Source organism: Capricornis sumatraensis, chromosome 5, assembly GCF_032405125.1.
Source record: "Capricornis sumatraensis isolate serow.1 chromosome 5, serow.2, whole genome shotgun sequence".
Classification (NCBI taxonomy): domain Eukaryota; kingdom Metazoa; phylum Chordata; class Mammalia; order Artiodactyla; family Bovidae; genus Capricornis; species Capricornis sumatraensis.
This window is the reverse complement of record NC_091073.1, coordinates 19,945,258-19,961,944: the sequence shown is the minus strand read 5'-3', so window position 1 is coordinate 19,961,944 and position 16,687 is coordinate 19,945,258. Positions and strand designations below refer to the sequence as shown.

Genomic DNA, 16,687 nt, shown 5'->3' with positions numbered 1-16,687 from the left:
AAACATTGTAAAAGTAACATGGTTGAATTGGGAAGCTTAAAATTTTAAGTGAATCACAATTAAATTTCAGCAACAAGTTGTCCATTTTCCATTTAATGTTTGTTTATAGGTGTACTGTCACAAGAATTCCAATCAATGATTTCTCCACGCTGAGACTCTAAAATCACCATGGTCCATAGAGTATATAAGTTGTATAATGCAATTTTTATGTTAGTGAGCACAAGTCAATACACAAATAGTAGTACTGCATATACCTAAAAGACACACTTTTCTATTTCTATGACTAGGTGATCATTAATTGATATGTACTCCTAAATGACTTTGTGATATTCTAATAATTTCTGGACACTGAATTTACTCAGAAATACAGACTAGTACAATCAATACCCCCCCAAAAGCATATGTAAGGGGACATCTATCTTTAAATGGGTACTGCCCACAAAATATTTTTAAAATGCTGAACCCAAAGTAAAAAGATACAGAAAAACACAAATTTCAGGGAAATTTAAGAGAAACATCTAATAGTTATCCACCGTAACTAAAAAACCACACACTTTTCCCGTGAAGAATTTTAAGTGAGTCATACTTTCCTTACTAAATCACTGTCTTACTTAACATATGGTAAAAAGAGTTAACTGTTTGGTAGCTTGAAACTTTACATTCAATTAAACTGTACATTAATATACAGTAAGGCTGGCAAAAAATGAAATAAATACAATTATGATACACAATACTTAGAACACACATCATGTACATAAGGCTCATTTGACATTTATCTGATAAAAGCGTAAAAAGTTAGTTTTACCTCCTAAATACTCAGATTCCCACCCTCTAAACTAACACCAGAATTAAATAACTTGAAGTTACCCAGGCAGAGCTATCTATATGCAGTGCCCAGTTTCTGGTAAATGAACACATTTCTGTCAGTTTCACATTGGCCTAATTACTCACTCTATTGCATTAAAGTTCTAACTTTTTAACTAAGCTTTAAAACCGGGATGAAACCAATTCATGGTTAGGATAATAGGGTTCAATCTGAAAAGCTCTAAAACGATATACCACAATAACTACAAGGCACTGAGAGAATCAGATTATAAATCCAGTCAACTTTTCCAAGGCCTGTGATGTTTAAATTCCAGTCTTTTGAAAATAATAATAAAGAGAGAGGGTAAGTGCTGGGCAAGAATAAATCCCCACACCTACATTTCGTTCATTTTCTGAGCAGACAATGTACCCAAATTCAAAGCTGTAAAGTCAATTTGTCAGCACCTACTAATCCCATCGCACCTGGCGGGAGAGGAAGGCGGGAAGGAAAACACTCGTCCCGCGTCCTTCACGGAGCAATGCCCCAACACACCTGCCTAGCTTATTCCGTCAGGGGCAGGGGAATTTAAAGAGAACAAATCAGCCAGACAAACCTGATGATCCAGAGAGCTCAGAGGAAGTCCCCCAGCACTTGCGCAAGACTCCGGCTCGCTGGGCGCTGGCGCGACGCGGCAGCCCGGCGGCTCTCCTGGAAGGTGCCCACACCTGAGCGCCCGCAGCTCCGCGGGGGGAGGGCCCGGCGGGGCAGGACCGCTAAGTGGTCCAGCCGCGCGGTCCGGAGCGCAGCCCGCGCCTCACCGTCGCCACCCGACGGCAGGCGGCGCGCGAAGAGGCGAGGGCCACCAGAGAGCGAAAGGGAAGGACCTGCGACTAACAGGAGGTTACATGTCAACAAAATAGCGGCCCGGCGGGCAGGCGGCCCCACTGGCAGTTCGCGGAGACGCCGGGAGCAGGAAGTGCCCCGCGCGTCCCTCAGGAGCCCGCACGTCCCCAGACCCGGCAGCGACTCCGAGACACCTGTTTGGCGGCGCCAGGGGTGGGGTTCCACCCTCCACGCTCCCCCCACATTCACTCTCCCAGAGGGAAGGGCGAGGGGACCCGAGACCTTGGACCCACAGCCTGAGGGCGCCTCCGCCGGCCGTACCTGACATCAGCCTCGGCTCCCTCTCGCCCCTCCAGGGGGGCGGAGAGGGGGACGACACGAGACCGGCGACCTTCGCTCTGCTCGGCAGCCGCAGAAGTGGCTCGTGGCTGCTGGCTGGGGCCGCCCGCTGCCGCCCAGATTATTCCCCGGCAGCGGCGGCGGCGGCGGCGGCGGCCGAGGCGGGCCCAGCGCGCGCTCCCGCCCGCTCGCTCCGCCCCTCCCCGCAGCGCGTTCCGGCCGCGGGCCGCCGACGGCGCAGCCGCCACCCAGGGGTCTCCTAGCGCTGACGTCATCGCCGCCGCACCAGCCCCAGGGAAGGGCGGAGCGAGAGGGGGCAGGGTGGGGCGGGGCTACGGCGACGTGCGGGCGCGGGGATTGGCGGCCGAGCGCACGCCCCGCCCTTGTGCGAAGGGGTCTGGGAAGTCGGATCTTCTATGAGGGGTAGTCACAGCCCGCTTGCGGCACCTCGGTGGCGGCCTCCACCTTCCTCGCGTTGCTGAAGGGTCTTGCACTAGCTTCCGGACCTTGAGAGGGCCCAAAGCAGTGAAACATCAGGGACCAGGGCTGCAAATACCCTTGGGACCTTTGTCCAAGAGACAGGCTCTTCCCTTTCAGGAGTCTTATGGCCTCTAGCCTGCTTTTAAACTGTTCTTTTTACCCCTGTTATCCCCTCCTCCCGACTCTCAACTCAGTACCTCTCTGGCCTTAAGGAGAGGAAACACGCAAGATGAGGTACGCAAACGAGTGTTGGATAACCAGGTATGTGAATGAGCAGGGGCTGAGAACCCAATTAATGCTACCACAAAGCCTCCTGAAGGCACACACGGTCTTTGGTTCTGTGATAACTTCACCACTGCCAGGCAGTGGCCCGAAGTTTCTTCGGAGCTCTCCAAAACCTCACCGTCTCACCTTTAGTTGGCAAAGGGACTTTGTATCAGAAAACTGTTTTGGGATTAGAGAGCGAGGAGCCCTCGAGCGATTGAGGCAGTCCCACAGCAGTCAGGAGGTGGGATCAAGTCTGACTTTACTGGTGGTATCTAACAAAGCCTAGTTTGAGGGTGAGAAAACTACCCTGCTTCCTAGGCAGTTCTTAAGTGCCTTGGCCTCTGGGCTGGAATCTTGATTCCGGCCACCTATTAGCTGTGTAACCTTGGCAAGTTACTTACCACGCTGGAGAGGAATAATAAACAATGTAACTAAAGTATTGTTGTTGTTCCCTTTTATTTGTCTAGATTCAGCTTTAGTGTAGTTTACCAGGATACATCATTAATAGATCCGAAAGAATCTTCGGGAAGAACTTTAAAACATCTAGATTCTTATCCAAACCTCTCATTTTTTCAGATGAGAAAACTGAGGTCAGAAAGGTAAACTGAGAAGCCTGTTTTGGAAGAGAAGTGCAAGTGTGTGATATCCAGGTTAGTGCTCTGTTGGATCCTCACCTCCATCTGTTCTCTCTCCCCCAACCTGTATATAATTATTGATCAGCCTCACCCCCTTTGTCTTCCACAGCCACTGTAAGACAGGGAAAAAGAGACCCTTCGAGGTCAAAGTGTACCAAATAGAAAGCAAAATAAAACAAAATGCCTCAGGATTCTTATTTTAATTTTATTAAAATTTATAAGGAATAAGAAATAATCTTTTTTCCAGTGAGCAAATATAGGAAACCCTTCCAAGGGTAAGCTCAGCTACAGCATGTCTAATATAATTTTCTTAGTGGCAAGAGGTATGTTGATAGAACTACCACATCAAATCAGGCCCCTCCTACCCTTCTAGGTATTATTGGAAATAGCTATTATTTTCATGAAAGCAATGTACACTTATTGAAACAAATATAAAAAATTTCCAAATGTCATAATTCAGAGAGAACAATTTTTTTAAATTCATGTTATATTCCAGACGTCTCTAAGAATAAAAACATATAAAGGTATAGAAATACAATGTATGATAAACTGAATTTTATCATGTACACAGTTCTTTTTTCATGAACAATATATCATGAATAACATCATTTTTAAAAGTTGCCTAGTGTGAAGTGGACATACCATTGTTTGTCTAACTGGTATTCTATTGGTTCATTTCTGTTTTTTTTCCCCAAATGTTTACTATTTTAAACAACTCTGTGATGAGTTTCTTAATGCATGTACCTTTGCACAACTGTACCGCTGTCTTCTTGAATAAATTCCTTGAAGTGACATTAATGTCAGCCAATTTTTCTTCATTATTAACTAGAAAAAAAGAAAGCTGTGGTTACTTTGAAAAATATGATTTACATGTGAGATGCAAAATGACCAGATTCTCCCATTTGAAACACAGATTAACCTTGAACAGTATGTTTGTCTATCTGGAATGTGTTTCAGGAATGTGTGTCAAAGCTCCTTGGAGCAAAGTGATAGACACTGATAGTTGATTAAACCAAAATCCTTTCTCTATTACTTGCAGAACTCTGACTTTTTTTCAGGGTGACTGTGTCCAGTTAAAAATACTTGTTTACTCAGGCTCCTATAAGCCATGGTTTCCCATGTGACCTATCAGCAGAATGAAAGTAGATGTTACTCACAGAGGCTCAAAGTTTTATGGAAGAAACTTTCTGTTAGCCATTGGACCTATACCTGTCCTTTATCTTACCTGGAACAGTGATATGATGCTAGATGTGGAGCAGCCCTATTTCAACCACAGTAACAAAATAATAGCATAGCCAGAGGGACTGGCTTGTGATTGCTTTGAAGGGTCAGCTTATCAGCCCTGGTCTGCTCACTTCTGGGTTTATTGTTATATAAAGGGGTTTGTTGTTATATGAAGGAAAATAAATCCATTTTCTTTAAGGTTTTTGTTGTTTTTGTTATAAGCACTGAATAAAATTCCTAATTGGCATAAAAAGATAGGAAAAGTCATTATTTATTTAGCACTATAGGTAGAATTTTTTAATAAGCAGGGTAAGATGAAAATGGGAACAAAAAATGGAAACAAGCAACAGCAAAAACCACTCTCTAATAAACTTAGTTTTCCTTTAAATATCCAAATATTACAATTAGATTAACAACTCTTTAGTAATAATTAGGTTAAATTCTATAAATTATATTTATATAATAATGTATAGATTAAATGGACTTCCTTGGTGGCTCAGATGGTAAAAGCATCTGCCTACAATGTGGGAGACCTGGATTCGATCCCTGGGTCTGGGAAGATCCTCTGGAGAAGGAAATGGCAACCCACTCCTGTACTTTTGCCTGAAAAGTCCCATGGATGGAGGATCGTGGTAGGCTACAATCCATGCGGTCGCAGAGAGTTGGACATGATTGAGCAACTAAACTTCTAAAACTGTAAATTATTTAGAATTTAATATAAATTGAATTTAATTATAAATTAAATTAAAACTACTGGTATAGTAGTTTTAAAATATGTTCACAAGTTCTTTGATACTTCTTCTTTCAAAAATTGAGCTTAATTCCCCTCACCTAGCATTTGGACTGTAGTTAGTGACTTGTTCTCATAAAGAGAATGTAGAAACGTTGTGATGTGACTTCGAAGTGGAGACTATATATGTGCCAGCTTTCTTCTTGCTCTCTCTGGGATTGCTCACTGGGGAAAGGTAATTGTCATGTCGTAAGGACACTCAGCAACTTAGAGAGAGGCCCATGTTGTGAATAACTAAGGCTTCCAGCCAACAGTCAGTGAGGAACTGAGAGCTCCTGAAAACAGCCATGTGAGTGAATTTGGGAGCAGATCCTTCAGCCTAGCCAAGCCTTCAGATAACTGCATCCCTTGTCAGTATCTTTGTTGTACCCGAAGAGAGTCCATGAGCCAGAATCACTCAGTTTAGCTACTCCCAAATTCAAGTCTGCAGGAACTGTAAAATAATAAATGTTTGTTGTTATAAGCCATGTGCAGCAAAAGTAACTCCTAAAAAGCTGGATATAGTGGAGCCTACCTAGCACAATCTAGGTATTTGATTATTTGTTGTTTCGAATGAGTAAACAACTGAATGAAGTACAATATAGTATCTTTTTCACTTAAAGGGTAACATACCATGCTTGTATTATTTTTGACCGCTGACACCTGTATTGTGTAAAGTTTTTCTGACATGATCATAGGGAGATGAGTTGTGAATCTTACTGAAATCTGAACAATGACAGTCCTGGAAGAAACATATAATGAATAGTGCAGTGGAACCCTTGAGATGTGAATGATGCTCTCGTTTTTTTTGTTGTTGTTGTTTTTTACTTTTATTTGCATTTATTTTTTGTAGCATTTGTTCCTGGGCCATAAGTTTTTGTTTCTTTACTTTCTTCTGGGATATCTTTTTCTTCTGTGCAACCTTCTCTTCTGGTTTAGGAACAATCTGTTCTTTTTCAGTAAGGATCTCAGTTTTATCAGTAATTAGCTGAGTAGCAAGTTATCAAAGCCCTCTAAATCTCAATTTTCTCTATTGCTAAATTGGAGAAGGTAATTCTGACTGTCCTCAAAAGGTAGTCAGTGGGATTATATGTGACGGGGATTATATCATTCTTTTAATTGCATTAGATTCATAAGTTAAATATTTTAGGAGTGTGTACCATGAAAACATTTCTTTTAAGAAGTGATAACAAATAACTAATTTTACTGATGGCTCAGATGGTAAAGAATCCACCTGCAATGCAGGAGATGGCATTTCAATCCCTGCGTCAGGAAGATCCCTGGAGAAGAGAATGACTACCCACTCCAGTGTTCTTGCCTGGTGAATTCCACGGACAGAGGAGCCTGGCAGGCTACAGTCCATGGGGTCACAAAGTGTTGGACACAACTGAGTGACTAACACTTTGTAAAATATTAGTATTGTTCATAGTAAGAAGTTAGGATTTAAGAGTATAGCAGGATGGTAAGGTATTATATGTCAGATCTCATTTTATTACCTTGTTGAAATTTTATTGCATGGTAAAAAGAATACATAATTATGACTGGCTCCTTTCTTTTTTCAAGAATTAATTTGTAATTGTGGCTGGGTGTGTGTCCCTCTTTATGGTTACAGTGGTAGTTAAACATACTTAGTAATAAACATACATTTAACCAATAATTTAGTTTGAGTCTAAGCTTTTATTCTAGAGCAAAATTGTACCCAACAGCAAGAAAATAAATAGTAGAAAACATGTCTTTCTCTTTCAGAGAGGAGGCCTTGGGCACAAAAGGGAAAGCATTATATAATGGAACGTCAGAGGTAGAGTTTATGCAATTACAGACAGTGCACAATTTGGTGGTGTGGCTAAGTCCAGAGGTAAATATATGAGGATGAGTAAGACCAGACTTAAGTGTAAGATTCAAGTCTTGATAATGTAATGGGTGAATTGTCCAAACTTCCAGGTTTTGTTGTGTTTTCTGCTATTCAGCTATAACTCTAAATTAGATGAAACTACAGACTCAACTAGATATCAGAGTATTTGTGGTTGTAGATGACCCCAACTACCTACCATCTTTATTAACCTGAGTAGGAAGAAGAACCCAAGAAAAAAGAGACACAGCTTCCTTCTCTGGAGACAGCATGCTTTTCAATGGAGCTTCTCATTTCGTTAAAAATTCCTGCTAGGATACAGTATTTTCATTCTGTGGAACCCAGGAGAGCATTTTCCAAACAGTTTTTATTCCTTGCAGCTACATGTGCACAAAATCAACCAAGATTTTGAGACAGTTGGAAAGGCTAGTGTTATTTTCTGAATTGACTGACATGTAAAGGAGATAAAGGTGGAGAACAAAGGAGGAGATAAGGAAAAAAGGAAAGTCTAGGAAATACTTTTAACCTCAAGGAAAGAGGACTCAGCATGACTCACAAGTTATTAGCTTGAAAGCAGAGTCTGCCACGTGTGCACTGAGGAACCAGAGAAATAGTCTCAGCTTAGAAGGTTGGGCTCCCTGGGGTTATCCTGTGTTGTGCTAGTTCCCTGGAATAAGCATCAGAATATGCCTTAATTGTTTTCCCTGGTGGCTCAACAAAAGCAGAAAATATTTGTTGTAAATGAAGTAGGTGATGCTTTAAAATCCCTAAGCAGTACATTATTTATAAATGTGTTCATTACCTCTGTTAGTGTAAAAAAAGGACAAATTTTAGCTACGTAAAGTGGCACAATTTTTTCTTCTTTCTCTTAAGTTGTATTTAAAGGTTTTTAGATCTAGGAATGGGTTGGATAGATACTTTGTTGGGTTTCTGTCCATCATCCACTGAGAACTCTCTTCTTTTCCTCCAAGTCCCATTTAGAGGTTTGGTCTCTCTAACCATGTATATATATATACTATAGGACCCTTGTCCCTTCTTGATTGGATAGAGTTTGATCCTTGAAGGAATCTGACTCAATCAGATCCTTTCCTCTGAGGATTTGGAATTGGAAGAGAAGTTTCAGTTGCTCTCTATTGAACGCTGAAACTGTAACACAAACGGGGGCTTGTAACCCAAACACGTGAACCCAAGGTAAGGGGAACCTATTATAGACGGAGAGGGAAATGAAGCAGACTGTCTGAGAAACGACCCTGAGCTTTGGTGCTGTCACAGAGACAGAGAAAGAAAGGGAAGAGAGTCATTTTCTAGCTTCTCACAGATTTCCCATGACCTCCATCCCACTAACGGCCCAATTCCTCTTGAGATCCAAGAATCCCTACATTGTATTCTTACATTAAGTTACACTTTTTTGTTTTTAAGTTAGTTTGAGTGGATAATTTTTCCATTCTTTAAAACACATTTCATCGCTTCATTTAAGAGTGATCTGAATCGTTCTTTTCATTTATAAGTAAAAAGCCTTTTGAAAGCTTTGGCCTGAGGAAAGCATAAATCTTTGAAAAGCATGCAAAATTTCAGTCTTTTGAATGAAAAGAGCAAAATGGCAGAGTAGGAAGCTTCCCGCTCCCATTCTTCCACAGAAACATTGAAAACTAAGCAGAAACCATCAGTTTTGTGACAACTCTAGAAAACAGTTGAACGCTTACAGCCACCACATGAGCACTGAATCAAGAAAGAGGCACTTCAAAATAACAGGAAGGTTTTGTAGTGAGTTATTTGTCCTTCCACTACCATGGCCCCTTCATGTGTGTGCATGCACGCAGTCCTGTCCGACTCTTCTCAACCCCGTGGACTGTAGCCCGCCAGGCTCCTCTGTCCATGAGGTTTTCCAGGCAAGAGTCCTAGAGTGGGTTGCCATTTCCTCCTCCAGGGGCTCTTCCTGACTCAGGGATCGAACCTGCATCTCTTGCATCTCCTGTACTGTCAGGTGGATTCTTTGCCATTGCACCACCTGGGAATCCCATGGTACAGGTTAAGTGAAGTAATAACGGTGAGACTGTCATCCAGGATGCTAGTACTTTTGTAAGAAAACGGGACTCCAAAGCTGTCTGTCTGTCTCCTTATCATGTGAGGACACAGTGAGAAGACAAGCTGAATGGACAGGAACCTTGATTTTGGACTTTCCAGCCTCCAGAATGATGAGAAGTTTCTGTTATCTAAGGCATCCAGGCTGTGCTATTTTGTTATAGCAGCCCAAGCAGAGTAATACAGGGAGCAGCCTAAAGGACAATGCTCAGTGTTCCACTCAGAACTCAGGAGAAAGCCTGAAAATACTGCAAGCCAAATGAAAAATCTTCAGGCAGAAATTATTGTTGAAACATATAGTATACTGGCTAAGGCAAAAACTGGGGAGAGTTTCTTTGGGAAATTAGGACATTGAAAAGCAGCTATGAGGACTCCCCCGGTGATCCAGGGGCTAAGGCTCCTCATTCCCAATGCAGGGGCTCGGGTTGGATCTCTGGTCAGGGAACTAAATCCCACATACTGCAACCAAGATTAAAGATCCTACATGCTGTAACTAAGACCCAGCACAGCCAAATAAATAAAAATAAATATTTTTTTAAACGTTTAAAAAAATAAAAACAACTTTGTAAATGGGGGAATTTAGAAAACCATGTATGTGCCCAGGATAAGACACATGCTCAAAAACACTTGAGAGGACCCTCAGCTTTTTCTTGGGCTGATCCTTTGGCACAGTGCAAGCCTGGCAAGTTGAAAATCAGTGCCAGTTTGCCAAGACTTTGAGGTTCCCAGCATTCAAAGAAATTTCTATCAAAACATTAGCTGAACACAATCTAAGAAACAGACTTCAATGACCACATTGACAAAGAATATAGTCTTTGCAGTAATAGTTTGGGATCAGCATTGAATAATCTGACTGCTACAGCCTTTTAGCAACCAAAAAGTAGCAAGCCTTGTGAAAAGGAGAGAACCTTACTTCCAAGTACATACTGTGAGTGAATGAAAGTTGCTCAGTGTATCCAACTCTTTGCGACCCCCTGAACTGTAGCCTGCCAGGCTCCTCTGACCGTGGAATTCTCCAGGCAGGAATACTGGAGTGGGTAGCCGTTGCCTTCTCCGAGGGATCTTCCCAACCCAGGGATTGAACCCAGCTCTCCTGCATTGCAGGCGGATTCCTTACCCTCTAGCCACCAGGGAAGTCCCAAGTACATACTACAATAGTAAAATTTCCTGTTTTCATTTTTAAAAAAATCAAAAAGCATACAAAGAAACAGGAAAGTATGGCTATTTCTAAGGAATGAAATAAATTGGTAGAAAGACTGAAGGCAGGAGGAGAAGGGAACGACAGAGGATGAGATGGTTGGATGGCATCAACCACTTCATGGACATGAGTTTGAGCAAGCTCTGGGAGTTTGTGACGGACAGGGAAGCCTGGTGTTCTGCAGTCCATGGGGTTGCAAAGGGTCAGACATGACTGAGCGACTGAACTGAACTGATCTCTGAAATTACTGGACAGAGATTTTAAAACCACTGTCCTGAAACATGCTCAAAGAACTAATAGAAAACATAGACAAAGAACTAAAGGGATAAATTGAGTGGAATTACATAAAACTTTTGGCAACCTCATGCGAAGAGTTGACTCATTGGAAAAGACTCTGATGCTGGGAGGGATTTGGGGCAGGAGGAGAAGGGGATGACGGAGGATGAGATAGCTGGATGGCATCACTGACTCAATGGATGTGAGTTTGAGTGAACTCCGGGAGTTGGTGATGGACAGGGAGGCCTGGCGTGCTGTGATTCATGGGGTCGCAAAGAGTCGAACACGACTGAGCGACTGAACTGAACTGAAGCAGCATAAAAATAGTCAAGTTTCCTAGATGCCTACTTCTATCCCAAATAATCCCAGCAAAGAAGGTCAAAGTCTTTCCAATTTTTATTTTGGTATAATTTCAGATTTTACAAAGTTGCAAGAGTAGTACAAAGAATCCTCATACTTTTCCCTTGATTATTGTTTTAAGATTTTAACCACTCACGTGAACTGTTTTCTTATTTTTCTTCCTCCAAAATTTAGGCTAATAGTGGCTTAACGTAAATACTAAACTTGATGTGGTAATAAATATAACAATAATAACAATTCTAAAAATTAATTGCTGAACCTGATACATGCCAGACAACAAGTGTTGAACTTGCACCCTCACATACTCATAACCCTATAACTCAGGCACTGTTATTATGTTAATTTAATAGATGAAGATACTGAGACAGAGGGAGTTTTAGGATCTTGCCCAAGGTCACAAATAAAAATCTTCTGGTGTTGAATGCAAATGAAACCATTCAGATTCCTCGACCCTACCTACATTTTGCCTAGTTTTTAACGCTGATCTTTTAAATGAGGTGTCAGCAAACTATAGCCTTTTGACTAAATCCAGCCCATAGAAGATCTTTATTTGGTCCCAGATCTGCTAATACAAGGGTTGCCCATCCTCTTACACAGATGAGTAGGCACAACCTGGTCTCTCTATCCTAACCCGGCTGCTGTCTTTCAGATATCTGGTCATTTTTTCTAACTGATTACTGTGATTTCTTGTCCTGCTCACAGAAAAGCAGCAGCCTGACTAAGTTGTAACTTCTGAGACACTGTTTGGCCCTTGTAGTGAATGTCTCTGGTCTAAAGGAAATACCTAAGTGCCCAATAAAGTTGACAGGCAAGGTTAATCCTCACCAAGCTGGGGCATTCCTGGGGCATTTTATGGTGACCCACTCTAGACGTCTTAAATAATAAAAGCAACACTGTGCGTGTGATCAAAGGCAGCACACCTGAGGTGGGCAAAGTGTGCATTGCTCTGGTCTTCCTTCAGGACTGAAAGGATTATTCCCCCAGCTATTTGGAGTGCTGCCAACAGACAGCCATCAGGTGTCAGCCCTCTCAGAGAATTGCCTCAGATGCAGCTACCTGCCTCAAGTCAAGATCATGCCTTCTTTCAGGGCACCCACATCCAGTGACTGATTAGCACAGGCGTATAGAAACCCAGCCTCCCAACCTCAACAAATAATGTTGTCTAGAGCCATTCTGTCATCAGAGTTCCCCGCCGGATTGACTAAGGCCTCTGTTATGACTGCGTCATGGTATAGTTTCTCCTTCTGTCCAGTCTTACTTCTTTTTCTTCCATTTCACAGGCACTGACCTCAAAAGCACTCCCTGATAAGCTATATATGTTCTCATTACTGGGGAACTCAGCCTATGATGAAACCTAAAGCCGGAGGAGAGCTTTTTCTCAACCCTCTAGAAATCCAAGCTTCTTTTTAAATGTCTCTGGTCCATAGATAATACAATTGTGAGTGACTTCTGTTTACCTGGAGTCACCTCTTCAAGCATTAACCTTGGTGCTCCACATGAGAAATGAGGAGAAACAGAGCCAACGAGCCAGTGCTGTCAGTTATCTCAGATGAACCCGTAATCATTTCACCATGCTGTTCAGTGTGATTTGGACAATTACTGAAGCTTTTGGGTTGTTTATATTTAATCAGAGGTAGAAATCTGAAATACTTTCAGTATGCCAGGCTTCTTTATAACTGTCTTTGCCTTAGGGTGAACATCAAAGTATTTGCATACATCTTTTTTTTGGGGGGGGGTATAGTTGATTTTCAGTGTTGTATTAATTCAGGTGTACCGAGAAATAAATCTGTTATACATAACACACTCTAGTATTCTGGTCTGGGAAATCCCGTGGGCAGAGGAGCTTGGTGGTCTGCAGTCCATGGGGTCACAAGAGTCAGACATGACTTAGCAACTAAACCACGATCACTATATATACACACACATATATGTAGATGTTTAATACATATATCTACTCTTCCCATAGAGACCATTAAAGCGTATTGAATTCCCTGTGCTACACAATAGGTCCTTATTATCTATTTCATAGATATTAATAGTAGCGTATGTCAGTCCCAATCTTCCAATTTAACCTCCCCATATCCCCCAGTAACCATAAGTTCATTTTCTTCATCTGTGACTCTATTTCTGTTTTGTAGCTAAGTTCATTTGTAGCCTCTTTTTAAATTCTACATGTACGTGATAGCATATGATATTTGTCTTTCTCTGACTTCACTCAGTATGACAGTATGACGGTCTCTAGGTTCATCCATGTTGCTGCAAATGGCATTATTTCTTTTTTTTTATGGAGGAGCACTGTTCCATTGTGTATTTGTTCTGCATCTTCTTTAGCTATTCCTGTCAGTAGACATTAAGGTTGCTTCCGTGCCCTGACTGTTGTGAATAGTGCTTCAGTGAGAATAGGGATTGTGCACATCTTTTAAGGAAACTTGAAAAATCACATATTGGAGTAAGTATGGAAAGTATTCATGTTTTCCTGTTTTTCTGGTATCTTTTGAAAAATGTTTCCTTGGTAATACAACCTGATAGATACTGAGTGCTAAATTGCTCAGTTGTGTCAGACTCTTAGACCCTATGGACTGTAGCCCACCAGGCTCCTTGTCCATGGGATTCTCCAGGCAAGAATACTGGAGTGGGTTGCCATGCTCTTTTCCAGGGAATCTTCCTGACCCACAGATTGAACCCACATCTCTTAGGCCTACTGCATTGACAAGTGGATTCTTTACCACTAGTGCTACCTGGGAAGCCCCATGATAGATACTGGAGATTAGGTAAAAGGTGCTTTAATCCTGGCAATTAGACTTAACAGCTGCTTTCTGAGCCTCATGATTCTCCACTGTAAAAGGGAAACAATGATGCCCATTTTTTAGAGTTCAGTTCAGTTCAGTCACTCAGTCGTGTGTGACTCTTTGCGACCCCATGAATCGCAGCACTCCAGGCCTCCCTGTCCATCACCATCTCCCGGAGTTCACTCAGACTCACGTCCATCGAGTCAGTGATGCCATCCAGCCATCTCATCCTCGGTCATCCCCTTTTCCTCCTGCCCCCAATCCCTCCCAGCATCACAGTCTTTTCCAATGAGTCAACTCTTCTCATGAGGTGGCCAAAGTACTGGAGTTTCAGCCTTAGCATCATTCCTTCCAAAGAAATCCCAGGGCTGATCTCCTTCAGAATGGACTAGTTGGATCTCCTTGCAGTCCAAGGGACTCTCAAGAGTCTTCTCCAACACCACAGTTCAAAAGCATCAATTCTTCGGCACTCAGCCTTCGTCACAGTCCAACTCTCACATCCGTACATGACCACAGGAAAAACCATAGCCTTGACTAGACAGACCTTTGTTGGCAAAGTAATGTCTCTGCTTTTGAATATGCTATCTAGGTTGGTCATAACTTTTCTTCCAAGGAGTAAGCGTCTTTTAATTTCATGGCTGCAGTCACCATCTGCAGTGATTTTGGAGCCCCCCAAAATAAAGTCTGACCCTGTTTCCACTGTTTCCCCATCTATTTGCCATGAAGTGATGGGACCGGATGCCACGATCTTCGTTTTCTGAATGTTGAGCTTTAAGCCAACTTTTTCACTCTCCACTTTCACTTTCATCAAGAGGCTTTTTAGTTCCTCTTCACTTTCTGCCATAAGGGTGGTGTCATCTGCATATCTGAGGTTATTGATAATTCTCCCGGCAGTCTTGATTCCAGCTTGTTCTTCTTCCAGCCCAGCGTTTCTCATGATGTACTCTGCATAGAAGTTAAATAAGCAGGGTGACAATATACAGCCTTGACGTACTGTTTTTCCTATTTGGAACCAGTCTGTTGTTCCATGTCCAGTTCTAACTGTTGCTTCCTGACGTGTTGGTTAAGTGAGAGGATATTTGCAAAGGGCCTGCAATATTCAAGTACTCAATAAATGCTAGCTATTTTTATAAAAAAGTATAACCATGATGATAAGTGGACTGGCCAAAGGTTTTTGAAAGGAAATATCTTTTCAACAAATACTGTAGTTTATTGCTACATATTTTCTTAGCAAACAAAGATAGTCACTATAAAGATTTCTATACTGAAATATACATAAGTGATTGTCATCCAAGAGGCAATGTTTTGAAAGTAGAGGAGTTGAGTGAAGTGATTTCTAAAGTGTTCCTCCTTGCAGTGCACCCTGCAGTGTTTAAAGCCTCGTGAGTCTATGGATTAGGATGACCCTCCAAAAATAAGAGCAACTGTTTCTTGGAATCTGAGTTTTTCTCTATTGAGAGTGGGTGCATGTCGACAGAACACTTGTTGTATTAGTCCTCTTGGCTAATAGTCTACTCGCAAATAATTCAGAGTCAATCTATCATAACATTGTCTATACACCTGACAGTGCAGAAACAGTAATGATTCTATTATAACAATGGAAGTTACTGCCCATTATTTTGTCCTAACCTTATGGTAGCTTAAATTCTATTTAAATTGATTGTATATTATGGCTCATTATTTTTCTCTCAATATTAATTACTTCTGATTAGTGCTGTTTATGTACATGGAGGCAATTCTGCCCAAACAGAAGGAAAGAATTCTGCCTTCCTTCTGTCATCTGTTAACCTTGTTCTCAGGAACTAATTTCTCTGATACAATCCCTGCATCTACTGTACATCTTTGGATGTGTCCTTGGACACATGCTCTCTTTTTCATCTTTTTCGTCTCTAGAAAGAGTTGCATGTGTAAGTCCATCCTTTAGAGCCAATTTAGAGTCAAGCTTTACCTCAATTTTGAGCTGGATTTACAGTTTCTCTTACTGAGTGGATCCAGGTTAGCAGACACACAAGACCATCTTTGTTTTTCTCCCCTTCTGTCTCTATATCCATCTTTCTACTTCCTGACTAAGAATAGGAGTCTTTCTTTCCTCATTTCTCAAAAGAAATAGCACAGTATTTTGTGTGTCTCTCTGCTCTGTTTCAGCCACTTAATATATGTATGAGAGCATTATGTATAAGTCAAGATTGCATTCCCTGTTCCCTTATAGATTAGACTTTGGTCAGAGACATGAATGATGGGGGGAAATGGTGGGGATAGGGGTTGAGGATGGAAAGTGGAGGCTGGTGAGCAGGAAGATAGCACTTTATAGTTGAAGCCTGAAAGATCTCGATGGGAACTGAGGATGGTATACAAACACAGAATAGAAAGAAACTTCTAGAGTTCAGAAGAACCAGGACTCCATTCTGTGAAGAGACTGAAATTTGTACTCAATATAAACTGTGGAGTGGCTCAGTGGTAAAGAGTCCACTTGCCAACGCAGGACACGTGGGTTTGATCCCCGTGTTGGGAAGATTCCCTGGAGAAGGAAACAGTAACCCACTCCAGGATTCTTGTCTGGGAAATCCTCTGTGGACAGAGGAGCCTGATGGACTAAAGTCCATGGGATCTCAAAAGTGTCAGACACAACTTAGCGATTAAACACCACCACTGTGAAATGTGGAGTGGGACCAGTGGCAAGAAGCACACACATGTCAGGCAGGAAAGAGCTGAAGGATCGAATAAGGATGAGGACATTTAACTCATTTTGCTTCTCATGTACAAATGGCCTT

The 16,687-nt window shown here is 41.9% G+C and overlaps 2 protein-coding genes across 5 annotated transcripts in view; one reads left to right on the top strand and one right to left on the bottom strand.

The window, feature by feature from the left end:
* C1GALT1 (core 1 synthase, glycoprotein-N-acetylgalactosamine 3-beta-galactosyltransferase 1) overlaps positions 1–2,097 on the bottom strand; it is a 51,051-nt gene extending 48,954 nt beyond the window's left edge. The window contains exon 1 of one of the 3 annotated variants that reach the window (XM_068972543.1): positions 1,970–2,097. In XM_068972543.1, coding sequence (XP_068828644.1) covers positions 1,970–1,976 — 7 coding nt within the window. In that variant the 5' untranslated portion in view covers positions 1,977–2,097. Of the gene's footprint in view, positions 1–1,287; positions 1,369–1,418; positions 1,456–1,969 lie in introns of those variants that run through there. The other 2 variants (XM_068972546.1, XM_068972544.1) reach the window with 2 other exon arrangements.
* A 335-nt stretch (positions 2,098–2,432) lies between these two features.
* The window catches only part of ASNS (asparagine synthetase (glutamine-hydrolyzing)), a 152,979-nt gene continuing 138,724 nt past the window's right edge, over positions 2,433–16,687 (top strand). For both annotated transcript variants that reach the window (XM_068972681.1, XM_068972680.1), the window contains exons 1-2: positions 2,433–2,728; positions 3,311–3,384. The gene's annotated coding sequence lies outside the window, so the exon portion shown is untranslated. The remainder of the gene's footprint in view (positions 2,729–3,310; positions 3,385–16,687) is intronic.